The sequence below is a fragment of the Otolemur garnettii genome, unplaced genomic scaffold, assembly GCF_000181295.1.
Source record: "Otolemur garnettii isolate 467f Iridium unplaced genomic scaffold, OtoGar3 scaffold00198, whole genome shotgun sequence".
Taxonomy (NCBI): domain Eukaryota; kingdom Metazoa; phylum Chordata; class Mammalia; order Primates; family Galagidae; genus Otolemur; species Otolemur garnettii.
In genome coordinates this window covers 265,643-279,316 of record NW_003852593.1, presented here as the reverse complement: position 1 = coordinate 279,316, position 13,674 = coordinate 265,643, and the positions used below count along the sequence as shown (strand labels likewise).

Genomic DNA, 13,674 nt, shown 5'->3' with positions numbered 1-13,674 from the left:
AGGCGCCGAGCCCCATGATTTTATTCTTAGAATATTCTCAAATTATCCTATTGTAATGAATATCCTGAAGATGTGTGCTTTTATATAGATTCCAGGAAGTGGTATTACAAAATCAGAACTATATGAACAGTTTTTGGTTCTTGGTACAAATTACTAAATTATTTTCATCATGCTCCATGGGGGCTTGGAGGCAGCTGCCAGCTGGCGTGTGATGCTGTCTGAGCTGCACAGGTGCAACTGGGCTGAGTGTGGCTGGGAGGGCAGAGGCTCTGGAAGGTGTGCTGTTCTGACGCCTCTGCCCTTTCCCAGGCCCTGTCTTCTCTTCTGGAGGCCAGCCGGCCCCTTCTGGCCTTCCAGCCAACTGGACCAAGTCTCAGAGCCTGGACCCATTTGCTGACCTTGGCGACCTCAGCTCCGGCCTCCAAGGTAGCGTGAAGGGTGCAACTGGCATATGTGAGGGTGTTGTGTTTACTTGTAGGAAGTTTATTCTCATCTGACTCTGGGCTGCCCAGGGTGCCTGAGCACTAGGATCAGGGAACCACGTGTCTGCTCTCATCCTGGGCATTTGCTGAGGCTGGCTCTGTGGCCTTTACCGGCATTGCCATGTGTGCGTTATCCTGCCTGAGGGGTGACAGGGCTGTTGGCAGTCCAGCTGCAGTGTGGAAGTGGTGCAGCTGGCTGTAGCTAGCGATGTCCAGGACTGAGCACCAGCTGTCCTGCTTACATGTCTGCAGGCCCCAGCCCATACACCCAGGCCCTGGGTCTCCTTGAATGAACTGATCCTCTGTGGTCCCTGGGGTTCCCTTTCTGGGTTCATTTCCCTGGAGTCCGTGGAGCTCCTCTGTCTGCATCTCCCCTTCCAGGAGCTTCTGAGAAGAGGTCTGGAGGGTTGGTTGTTATCTAGAGGTGTCTTTTATCCTCTGTCATCTCTCAGGATCATCTGGGTGACCCTGACCTCTAGGTGATGGCATCGCCTCCTTCTGGAGCCTGGTGGGGTGTGCTATCAGCTCCCTGCACCTCACACTGGCTGCTGATGCTCCTCCGCTCTGGGCATGTCTCTTGGTCTCTTTGATTTCTTTGCTCTCCTTCTCTAGTTCTCCTGAAGCCTTGTGAGTGAGTGTTCCTGGGCTAATGTCTAATCCTTTATATCTCCTCTAGCCTGCCACTGCCCTGTTTTGGCTCTGCTCTTCAGAGGTTGTAAAGAAAGTTTATTCTGTTATCAAATTGTTAGGTACTAGGAGTTTTTTAATTCTTTAAATACACATTTCATTTTGTTAATAGTTTCTCAGGTATTTCTGTCTCTATAAGGTAGTGGTTCTCAACCTTCCTAATGCCTCCTACCTCTGTGATCCTTTAATACAGTTCCTCATGTTGTGGTGACCCCCAACCATAAAATTATTTTTGTTGCTATTTCATAACTATAATTTTGCTACTGTAATGAATCGTAATGTAAATATCTGATATGCAGAATGTATTTTCATTGTTACAAAGGGGTCATGACCCACAGGTTGAGAGCTGCTGCCATAGGAGACCCATGAGAGTTTTCGTCTGTCACTCTGTCTGTGCTGTCTGAGAGCAGGGAGAGCAGGTGCATCCCTCAGGGACTGGATCTGCTTAAGCAGGAGGAGAGGACTCCTTGAATGCAGCTTGCCTGGCAGTGGCCAGGCTGCCTCCTCACAACCTCTTGGCAGCCAGAGCAGACCAGAAAGAAGCTGCAACGGAGCAGAGAAGCAGCCGACCCAAGTCACAGATGGGGACACAGCACTCCTCTCATGAACCATCAAGCAGCTGGACAGAAAGTGTCAATGACGTGGGAAAGTGGCCAGCATACCTGCAGTGTCCTCAAATTGAGTCAGTGTAGCTTTCCTATGGGCCCTCGGAGCACAAGGCCAGAAACAAACCTCCACAGATTTAAAAGAATTGGACATCACAGTGATTCTCTGATCATAATGAAATCAACTCTATAGATCACTAACAGCAAGATAATTGAAAAAACCTTCACACTTAGAAACAAAACAGCACACTTCTAGATGACACCTTGGTCACAGTGGTGCCAGGGACTTTTACAGGGTCAACTGCTTCCTTTAGAAAAGACAGAATGCCCCATTAATAACATGAGCTCTCTGCTCAAAAACATTAGGGAAAAGGGGGGAAGATAAGCCCAAAGCAAGCAGAAGGAAATAATAAAGGGCCAAAATCAACAAAACAAAAATGAAAGGAAAAATCAGTGAAAGAAAGGCTGGTTCTTAGAAAAGATCAGTAAAAGTGACAAAAACTACTAAAATTGACCAGTATAAGTTACCAATATCAGGAACTATACAGAAGCTCTGCGTACATAAACACCATAGCTTATACTAAATGGACTAATTCTCATAGTTATAAACCTCCCCAAAAGGAAAAATCCAGACCTACATGTGGTTATTGGAGAATTTTAGCAAATGTTTTAAGAATGCCCCACAGTCTTTCCAAGGACAGGGAGTCACCAGTTGATTCATGAAGCTGGTGTTACTACCTCATACCCAAGTCAGACAGAAAGCATATAGAAATGTTAAATTGCAGGCCAGTATCCCTCATGAATATACAGAAATCTTCAACAGAATATTAGGAAATGGGATTAATCAATATTTTAAAAGAATTATACATCATGATCAGTGGAGTTTATTTCCAGAGTGTAAGGCTGGTTCAACATTATGAAATCAATGAACAGAATCTACCGTGTTAACCAGCCAAAGAAAGATAGTCAAAGGGCCGGGCGTGGTGGCTCACGCCTGTAGTCTCAGCGCTATGGGAGGCCGAGGCGAGTGGATCACCTGTGCTCAGAGGTTCGAGACCAGCCAAGACCCCCCTGAGCCAAATGAGCCAGAGTGAGACCCCGTCTCTACAACAACAACAGGACAATGAGACAGCCGGACCTTGTGATTCCAGCTCCATGGGGGGCAAGAAAACACTACAGGAGGAAGAAGTAATAAAAAAAAAATTAAAAAAATAGTCAAAGGGGCACATCAGCAGTGCAGGAACAGCATTTGACAAATTCCATCCCTTTTTTCTTTTTCAAAGGGAGATCTAAAAACATTTTTATACATATACATATGAAATTTAGTACCTTTCTATAACACTGTCAGCAAACCAGTGACAAAAATGTCAACAACTTGATAACAGCATAGACAGAGACCTATAGTGGACATTGCTCTTGACGTCTCCTGAAGTTGGGAGCAAGGCAGAGATGTCTTCTCTCCACTCTGTTCCCACTAGGCAAGAAAAAGAAGCAGAAGTTATGTTACTGGAAAGGAAAAAACAAAATTGTTCCAAAATTGCTTCAGATTGTGTGGTGTGCAAGAGACTCAAGGGATCTACAAAGACCCTTCAGAACTGAGTTCAGTGAGGTGCAGGACACAAGATCAGCACATCAAAATACGTGGTGTCTCTGTTTAGTTACATTACACAAGGAAACCAGAGTTTAAAATGTACTGTTTATAATCACTTTCTTAAAGAAATAAACATTTGTAGTTTGTTTTATATATATTAAACAGTGTAAATCTGACAAAATGTGTGCAGGACTCTATGATGGAACCACAAAAGCAAACATGGATCAGAAGACCTCGGACAGTAGACAGTCGAGCCTTGGCCATGGGTAGGCAGTTTAGCTGAGTCAAAATGTTGATTTATACATTTGACACAGTTCCTACTGAAACCCAACCAGGGCTCTTCTAGATACAGACAAGCTTATTTTGAAGTTTGTTGGGTAAGATAAATGGGCTAGAAAGGCTAAACTGTTTGGAATGGAGATGTCCTCCCTCACCCCACAGCTTCCCTTTGGAGCCATAGAAATCGAGGCTACGATGTGGACAGGGCAGGCATATAACTGATTTTTTTTTTTTTTTGGAATTTTTCTTTCAATTGTCTTTTAAGGTTTTTTTTTCTTTTATTTATTTATTTTTATTGAGACAGAGTCTCACTTTGTGGGCCTCCATAGAGGCTGTGGCATCATAGCTCACAGCAACCTGCAACTCTTAAGCATAAGTGATTCTCTTGCCTCAGCCTCCCAAGTAGCTGGAACTACAGGTGCTCACCACAATGCCAGCCTTTTTTTTGTAGAGGCAGGGTCTCAGGACCTCTTCAGAGGTCTCGAATCTCTGAGCTCAGGGCAGTCTGCCCACCTTGGCCTCCTAAGAGGGCTAGAATTACAAGTGTGAGCCACCATGCCCAGCCCATATAACTGATTTTTGAAACAGGTTTAAAATCCATTCAGCTAGTGGTGCTGGAGCCATTGACATCAAAGAAAGGACCCTGACCTCAACCTTGCTCCTTGGACAACCATTAGCTCAGAGTTTGGTGCAAGTTGAGGCCTGACATGTGGAGCTGAGAGGACTTGAGGAAAACTGTGGGACTCAGCTCCTGAACCGCCACCCTTAGGAGCAGCAGGTAAATTGGACTTTGGTCAAACCTTGTGAAAGACCAAGCTACATAGTAGGAGAAAGTATTTTTAAGTCACATATTTGACAAAGGCCTTGTATATAGACTCCATAGATAGATTAAAAACAAAACCGAAAGCTGTCTACTCTTCAGAACACGGGCAGGGTACAAGAAGAGATGTCCCTGCAGAGGACACCAGCTGGCAACAAGCTCATGGGCGCGTCATGGGTGGAGACCGTGGTGCCACACCCCATCAGGACTCCAAAAGGAGAGGCTGTGCCAGTGCTGGGGAGGACGTGAGGAAACCGCTACCTTGCACTGTTGGCAGGAATGGAAACAGGAGCACAGTCAGTGTCCACATGACTTCCATGTGACCCTGGGCATTTATCCCAGAGAAGTGAAAACTTTAATTTGCACAAAACTCCATAAGGTGATGAAAAGGAGTGGACAGCAGCTGCATGCGGTGGCTCAGAGCGACATCCTGAGTGAAAAGAGCCAATTGCAAATGTCACCTGCTGTTGGTTCCATTTCTAGAGCATTCTTCAGATGACAGAACTGTAAGAGGAACAGATCAGTGATCTTAATCTGGTGTTCACAGACATCTGTGCATGTTGAGAGATTGTGTAGACCTACGTACTTGCACAGACACAGAGGAGCATCCTGCCGGGGCACCCCAGAGGTGCTGCGAGGGGATATTTTGGGTCTCAGTTTGCAGCTTCCCATGAATCTGATAAAAATTCAAAATAAAGGCTCAACACCTGTGGCTCAAGTGGCTAAGGCGCCAGCCACATACACCTAAGGTGGCGAGTTCGAATCCAGCCTGGGCCCGCCAAACAACAATGATGGCTGCAACCAAAAAAAGTAGCCAGGCATTGTGGTGGGTGCCTGTGGTCCCAGCTACTTGGGAGGTAGAGGCAGGAGACTTGCTTGAGCCCAGGAGTTGGAGGTTGCTATGAGCTGTGATGCCATGGCATCTCTACCCAGGGTGACAGCTTGAGGCTCTGTCTCCAAAAAAATAAAAAATAAAAAAATAAAAATAAAAAGGGGCTTTAGGAGATGGTGCCCACCCAACAGAGGGCCATGGGAACAGGGTGCTGCCCTGACAGCCACCTGCCCTGGTGTTCAGCCTCAGCCCTTGGCCTCTGTGTATAGGGTGTAGAGACAGATCCCACTGGCATGGTGCAGGGCTCATTTGTCCACTGCTTTCCCCACACGTGTAGCATTCCTCATGTAGGAGCTGCAGCTGCCCTCATGACGTGCGGCCTGCGAGTGTCCTGTGGTCCTTTCCCCAGGCCTGCCCACTGGATCCCGTCCTGTTAACGGAGGCTTTCTTCCCACGACAACTCCTATTCCCAAGGGTGGTAGCTCCTGGCAGACGAATCGGCCACTGACCCAGGGCATGTCATGGGCCCCCCAAACCAAGCTGCCCCCCAAAGCGTGTGCTCAACCAAGGCCTAACTATGCCGCAAGCTTCAGTGTGATCGGGGCACGAGAAGAGAGGGGGGTCCGCGCACCTGGCTTTGGTGAGTTTTCCTTCCATCTCCCTCTCTGGTTTCTGCACAACTTGCCCTGGATAGTTAAAGGTGAAATCCTGTTGTTTTCTTCAACGCAGAGCCCAGCACAGGAAATGCAAGTTAATGCTCTGGGGCTGGTCCTCTCCAGATCCCCCTTGCACCATCAGCTTCTCTGTGTTTAGCAGACACCTTTGGGACCTGCTTTTTCTGCTCTTCTTTTCTTTTGTAGTGTCAGGACAGTGACCCCATTCCCCAGGGAGTGGGAAAGGAAATTCTCTGTAAAAAATTTGTTCATTTTCAGCTCCAAAGCCAAAAGTCTCAGAGAACGATTTTGAGGATTTACTGTCCAATCAAGGCTTCTCCACCAGGCCTGACAAGAAGGGGCCGAAGACCATTGCAGAGATGAGGAGGCAGGACCTCGTCAGAGACACTGATCCGCTGAAGCTGAAGGTGCAGTGGGTCGCTGTTGGGCCCAGAGGCCTTGCTCCTCTTGGGGCCATGTCTCCTGCCGGCGGCAAGAGGCAGACAAGGCCTCTGTGGCCTGCTGCCTCCATTTGCCCAGAGGGCCTGGCCAGGACAACCAGGCCTCCCCCCATCCCCTCTGAGCATGGTTGCACCAAGGCAGCCTGGCTTTTCCCGGGGATTTCTTCAGAGAAACTGCCAAGTGGGCACCCTGACCCAGATGTTTTCTATGAGGGGGATGAGACCCAGTGGACAGGGTGTGACTGCTCTGGCTTCCCACAGGCTCCTGGGGACCTGCCTCCTTATCCCCTTGGGGTCCAGGATGGGAGGGTTTCACTGGAGGGACAGGGTTTGAGTCTGTTGTGGGTGTCTGGCTAAGACAAGGGTCACTGACTTCTGCCCAAGATACCATTTGGTTTCTGGGTGCAGTGCCCTGTGGGCCTGGATCTGGAGTGGCCCCTGTGGGAGCTGGGCATGGAGGGGTTTGCTGCATGTGAACCAGGCCTCATGGGCCCTGCTGATGGGTTCAGCATCCTCCACATGGCTGCACTCAGGGTGAGGGTGCCTGAGGGTTGGACACCAAGCTCTGTGAGCAGCAGGTGCCCTGTGCAGTCTGGTGGGTGCAGGAGTCTAGGTCTGGGCTGTGGCTCCTGAGGCTCAAACTGCAGCCTGCATCCTCCCCTCTTGCCCCACCACCCTGGGTCCTCCCTCTGCCTCACGCCTCAACCTCCCTGCATAGCAAGGAGGAGTAGGTGCCAAGCACCTTAGCACACCCTGCAACCCTGGCACCTCCTGTGAGTGCCCAGACTCAGGGTGTGTGGTATCCCCTGCAGATCCTGGAGTGGATCGAAGGCAAGGAAAGAAATGTCCGTGCCCTGCTATCCACACTGCACACAGTGCTGTGGGACGGGGAGAGCCGCTGGACGCCTGTGGGCATGGCAGACCTAGTGACACCAGCGCAGGTGAAGAAGCATTACCGCCGTGCGGTTCTGGTCGTGCACCCTGACAAGGTGAGTGGGTCAGGCTGGGACCCTGGGAGGCCTGCCCAGGCACAACCCATGGTGATGACGCAGCTCAGCCCTTGCCATCCCTGCGTGAGTCCCATGGGGCTTCTCTACCAGCCTGCCAAGGAGGGTGCTGGAGGGAGGTGCTCATACCACTTGTTGCCACAGGCCGCAGGGCAGCCGTATGAACAGTATGCCAAGATGATCTTCATGGAGCTCAGCGACGCCTGGTCTGAGTTTGAGAGCCAGGGCTCCCGGCCCCTGTTCTGAGGTCCCAGGCTCTGGCTGCACCGAGAAGTCTGTCACTGGGCATCAGACCCTCACTTTGGGGACCCTGTGGCCCAAGGCACACGTGGGCACGTGAGAGGCCCTGAGCCCCCAGGTTACCACCATTCCTGCGCCCCTCCTGCTGTTCTGCTGTCCCGCCGTCCGGGACAAATGTCATTCCATGGCACAAGAAGAGAAAGCATTCCAAAGCCTCTGATTTTTGTTGTTTTCTTTTTCTTTCTCTTGACCCAAAGGAAAAGTGATTCTGCTTCTCCCACAGTCATCACCATTTGTGATTTATTTTGGTGTTCAGCGGCCATCCCCTCTCAAGAGTGCCCCTCAGCCCCATATGAATCTGAATCAGCCTGGTGATTGTCTGTACATAATTAAAACCATTTTCTGATGATGCTGCAGCCTCCAGTGTGGACACGGCCCCTTGCCTAGTGTCACGTGACCTGTTTCTTCTCCAGAGCCTTCCCGTCATTGGACTGTTGTGTCCTCACCAACTTGACTGTGGCTCCCCATAGCTGGGGGCATCTAAGCACTTAAATGAAGGAAGGTTTCAGGGATGGGCAAAGGGAGACTTGGGCCCAAGGCTGTATCTCCTGCCCTGGGATTCACTCCTCTTCCTGGGAGGGGTGGGGCCCCCACTGCTGCCAGTCTCCCCTGGGGGCCATATCTGAGCCACTTGGGGCCTCTGGAGTGACAAGCCACCAGGTCTGAAACACAAGTGTGTCCTGGGTCCCGGGAAGATGGGGCCTGGAATTGTATTATTCAGAGAATTCAAAACAAAAACTGGATTCTCTGAAGGCTGCTGGGGAGGTGCCCAGCTGCTCAGTCACACATGGGCAGTGCTGTCACAGCAGGGGCTTCAGAACTTTGGCAAACATCCATCATTGGTTGATGGTGGCAGTTGAAGACAAGTGACAGTGGCCACAGAACTCAGCATTTGGGTCAGAAATGACTTCCTTAGAGTCCTATGGTGGGTTTGTGGGCAGTGTCCATCCATGGGAGCCCCAGGGGTCATCCAGCTGGACAGCCATACCCTTTACCCTGGTGGTGACCATGGGCCCTTAGGCCAGGGGTGCTGTGGGCTGCGAGAGTCCTATGTGGCCCCTTTATCCTGAGTGGATGTCACTGCAGCAGAGGTGACCCACAGAGAACTCAGTGAGAAGTACAAATTTCAGAAGGGCCTGGACAGGACAGGCAACCCTTCTCAGGGTAGAGGAGGGGGAGACACATGTTGTCGGCAGCTTGGTTGTCGAGATACAGCACATGTGACAGCAGCATGGTAGTGGGTGACTGTTGGGGACTCACAGCATGTGTCCTAGAATAAAGTTTTTTTGTTTTTGTTTTTTTTTTGAGACGGAGCCTCAAGCTATCTCCCTGGGTAGAGTGCCATGGCATCACGCTCACAGCAACTTCCAACTCCTGGGCTCAAGCGAGTCTCCTGCCTCAGCCTCCCAAGTAGCTGGGACTACAGGTGCCCGCCACAACGCCTGGCCATTTTTTGGTTGCAGCCATCATTGTTGTTTGGCGGGCCCGGGCTGGGGATTCGAACCCGCCACCTTAGGTGTATGTGACTGGCGCCTTAGCCGCTTGAGCCACAGGCGCTGAGCCAGAATAAAGGTTTTGCCCCACAAGTGTCTTTGGAGCATAAGTGGGAGCCACAGACCTACTTTCCACTACTGGGTCCCTGTGTCCTGGGGCACGGGGTAGGGGGTACAGTGGCAGGGGCTGGTCATTACCAGAACAGATGGCCCCAGAGGGGCAGCAGAGTGGCAGGAGAGCAGACAGTGCAAGGCCCAGCTGCTGGTGGAGAGGCCAGGACAAGCACCCAGTTGAGGGTTATGTCCAGTGGTGTCCTGGCAGCTGACCTGGCCTGACCAATACAGCAAAGGGGCCCAGGGCTGGCCTGAGGCGGTTGCCTGGTAGCAAGATGTCTGCTAGCCTCCATGGGCACTGCACAGGTACTCTGGGTGGGGTTGGCCACCTGGACCAGGAGAACACAGCCTAAGGCTCTGTCCCTCAGCTGGGGCTGTCCAGGGTCATAGTGTGAGTCCCACTCACATGTCCCCTGAACAGGCCCAGAAGACAAGTGGATCAGGGCTTCCAGGTGGATGTCACATGCACCCCAGTCTGAGTAGGGTGCCTAGGTCCCCACCAGGGACAGGAGACCAGAGCCAGGACCCCTGTGAGGGGGCAAAGGCTTCTCTAGGCTCCAGCATTTCTATGGCCCTCACCTGGCTCAGGCCACCCCCAGAGCTGCTCAGTCTGGCCTGGGTTTGTGTGCAGAGGGACCCTCACTGTCTGTCTCTGTGGGACATAGGTGGTATCAGGCTCAGGTCCTTTCCACTGTGGGCTGGAATAGGTCTGTCGGGCTGTCCTACTTGTAGGGAGTGGTGACTTCACTTCTGTTCTGCATCTGCCGCTACTTTTAGTAGTTTTTTTTTTTTTTTTTTTTTAAATAATGAGCAAATTAACTGGGTACAGAGTTCCACACCACAGTCCTGTGGTTCCAGCTCAAGCCCCACAGACTCAGGCACCCCTGTCTGGGGTGGGGGCTCTGAAACTGGGGCAGGACACAGGCGACTCACCCCACTGTCCTGGGGGTCACTGTGACCTCCCTTCTGGCCTCTCCCCTCAGACAAGGACTGAATATGGAAACCCAAATCCCTTGTCTCCTCAACCTTAACTCTAGAAGTTGAGAGTCTCTTCTCTCCACTGACCTCTGCCCCTCATACCCATGTGAGTAAACCCACTGTGGCCTAACCCCCACCCCATGTACAGTCAGTCAGGGCTTGAGCCACTGGCTGTGGTGTGCAGAGATAGATCCCCTGCCCAGGCTCAGCACAGGGGGCCAGGGAAGGCAGGAGGGCAGCTCTTCTCAAGCTGAGTGATTCAAAGGTTGCCTCACGTCACACTGCCCAGGATTCCACCCCACCACCCAGCACGTGGACCCGCAGACATGCACAGACACAGCAGCTCAAAGACATCACTACCCAGATGGGCGTGGAAGGCCTAGGATATGGGGCACTCCTGCCCCTCAGCTCTTGGCCGAGTTCCACCCATGGGCACCAGGTCTGTCTGGCTCTGTGGACATGGGGTCTTCCGTATGAGGCTTTACTGCATGAATGGGTCAAGCATGCTGTCCCTCCCATTTTGCAGATCCTGTACTGTCTCAGAGGCCCGCGGGCCTGACACGGTGCACAAAGCCTTGGCTATGGGGATGCGGGAGCAGAAGCCCCAGAGAGAAGCTAGCAGAGCCAGGCACAGCCGAGAGTGTGGAGCAACCCCTGCCTCCTGCACTGCATCTTTGAGGACCCTGCACAACCACTGTGGTGTGAAATGGAAACTTACCCACAGCACTGCAGCTGCACCCTGGGTGCCCGAGAACAGTGAAAGCCCATGTCCACAGACCTGCACTTGAGTGTTCAGAGCAGAATCCTCATCGAAGCAGCCCATGTGCCCACCAACAGGCTGGTGGACAGTGGACTCTGCACGTGCCCCACCTGGCTGTGTTGAGTGAAGTCTCATGTCAGAGGAAGAGGTGATCCGAGAGCCTTGCATGGTGTGTGGCCTCACGTGTGCGTCAAGCTATTCTGAGCACTTCAGGGGCTGCCAGGGCACATGGTGGGGTCTGGAACCTTCGGGCTGATGTGTAGACAATCTGCAGGCTGGACACACTGGAGCACCCAAGAAGGCGCCTCAGCCATGCCTATCGTCTTGTTGGAGCTCAGACTGCTGCCTCCCCTCCTGGTGACCCTTGGCAGCTATGAGGAATTGGGTCTGGGGTTGAGTTGCTGTTGAAGACTAGTGTGGCTGTACTGGCAAGTCAGGGTCCAGAGAGCGGGAGTCACTTTTAGTAGAACAGCTACCATCTACAATGCCGGCAGAGCTCATTGGTGCACAGTTGGTGCTAAGAAGTCAGCCTAAGCCCAAGTTCTGCCTCCACTGGTGTCTCCAGGAACTTGTCTTCCCTCCTGCATCTGTGGCCTCAGCCCCTATACCTCTGCCCACAGAGTCTACAGGACTGGGTGAGGGTGGGAGTCTACTCTTCAGGCTAGACCCTAAGCCAGGTAGCCTCTTTGAGCATAGCAGAGTGTGGTTAGAGACCTCCCATCATAGCACCAATTTCCTTAGCATCCTTTCAGATTGGACAAAGACTTTTTGAGCACAAGAGCACTGCCAGCTGCTTGAGCCTTGCTTTCTCCCACTGTGGGCTCATGCTACAGGCTTGCTGGCCAAGTGCTATAATGGGTCATCCTCCCACTGTGTAGTGCCTGAGGTAAAGGGGTCCCTCTCAGCCACTGGCTATGTCCCTCTCATGTTGTGGATAGTTGTGCTTCCAAGAGCTGCCTAGGGCCCCCCCAAGATGTTGCTGAGTCCCCAGGAAGAGGTATCCGTTCACCTGCTGTTTGAATCACATTGCCCAAAGCCATCTGGGATGATGGCCCATTCTGGAGCCAGGTGGGACATTATATGGCAGATGAGCTTCATGCAAAAGTGCAGTGACCAAGGGAGATGCCACACTGCTACTGGAGCGGGCTCTAGTCTATCCACTGAGAATGCCCAGCCAGGCTTCAGTCTCAAGCACTTCCCCAGGTCGAACAGTGCCCAGGACTGAGATCCCAGTACCTGCTGTCCACTCTCTACCTGCCACAGCCACAACTGCACCCAGACCTCTTCCATGAACCACACAGGGCTGTCAAAATCGCACCTCAGGTGCAGACCTCACCAAAAAGCTCTAGATTTTGCTTTTAAAATGCACAGAAGGATGCCCTCAGTTACCTGCTCTGTTCTGCTGTGCCCAGGATCATCTGTGAGGAGTGAGGAGTGGACTCCACGTCACAGCCACAAGACTGCCATCCATGTGCTCACTGGGCAGCCAAGACCTTCCCAGCCTTGGTGGAGTGGCAAAGGCCAGGCTAGGAAAATGGACAGAGTTTACAAAGCAGTTGTTTTTGGATAACAGGCCACAGTAGGCAGAGAGCAGGGGGCCCTGGAGAAGGGAGGGCCCCACGTGTCTGGCTCATGCTGAGGTGTCAGAGGCCGGGTCCCACTGAGTGGAGGAGTCAGAGGTCAGAGTTCAGGAGTCTGAGGGAGGGAGGTCTGGGGAGAAAGAGCCCCAGAAATCTGGGGCCTTTATTGCTAAGTACCAAGACATGATGTGGACTCTGTATTGGACAATGAGAGCTGGGAGCTGAACTGTACATGGGGCATGAAAATGATACCAGGTAGGATTCTGTCTACAAGGGGGGCCAGAGAGCCATAAATGGGGATATGAAGGGAAATATGAAAGACTCTTATTTTAGAATTTATTCTTAAAACAGTTGGGGTTCATGACACATTGTATATAGAAGAGAAATACTATTGTACGCTTCTTCTCACAGAGATGCATTATAGCTGAACATCAGGAGCCCTAGAGGAACAAAATGAAACAAAAGGATGGATGTCACTAGTAACAGAAGGCAAAAACATGGAATTCTGTAAAATAGGAGTTCCAAAAGAATTCAAGAAAAGAATAAAGGAACAAAGAATAAATGGAAAAACACAAAACCAATAGCAAGATGGTAGAAATAATTCAATTAAAATGAAAAAAATCCAACTAAAAAGTAGAGTTATTGACAATGGATGGATAGCAATATTCAGCTATATACCTGGTATATAGACCCACTGAAATATGAAGACGTGTAGGGGGATGTGAACAGATGGAAATAATACACTATACATACTCCAATGTTAGTTAAGCTTGGGTAGCCATATTAGACAAAATATTTCAGAAAAAGGAATATTAGCAGAGAAAAAGAGAAGCATTCCACAATGATACAGTGTTTTACATATCAAGAAAACAACATTTTATATGAAAGCTATAACCTAATAACAACCTAAGGATATGGGGAGGGTGGAGGGAGGGGGAGAGGGTGGAGGGAGAGGGATTCGAGGGTTCACTTCTGTGGTTCATCTTGCAAGGGTACAAGTGAATCTTTCTATGAGTAGAATATGAATGTTTT

The 13,674-nt window shown here is 50.9% G+C and overlaps 1 protein-coding gene across 1 annotated transcript in view; it reads left to right on the top strand.

Moving 5' to 3' along the window:
* The window catches only part of GAK (cyclin G associated kinase), a 61,949-nt gene extending 53,883 nt beyond the window's left edge, over positions 1-8,066 (top strand). Inside the window, exons 22-26 of the mRNA XM_023507700.1 lie at positions 310-426; positions 5,706-5,936; positions 6,229-6,377; positions 7,223-7,399; positions 7,562-8,066. Coding sequence (XP_023363468.1) covers positions 310-426; positions 5,706-5,936; positions 6,229-6,377; positions 7,223-7,399; positions 7,562-7,663 — 776 coding nt within the window. The 3' untranslated portion in view covers positions 7,664-8,066. The remainder of the gene's footprint in view (positions 1-309; positions 427-5,705; positions 5,937-6,228; positions 6,378-7,222; positions 7,400-7,561) is intronic.
* The last annotated feature ends 5,608 nt before the right edge of the window (positions 8,067-13,674 follow it).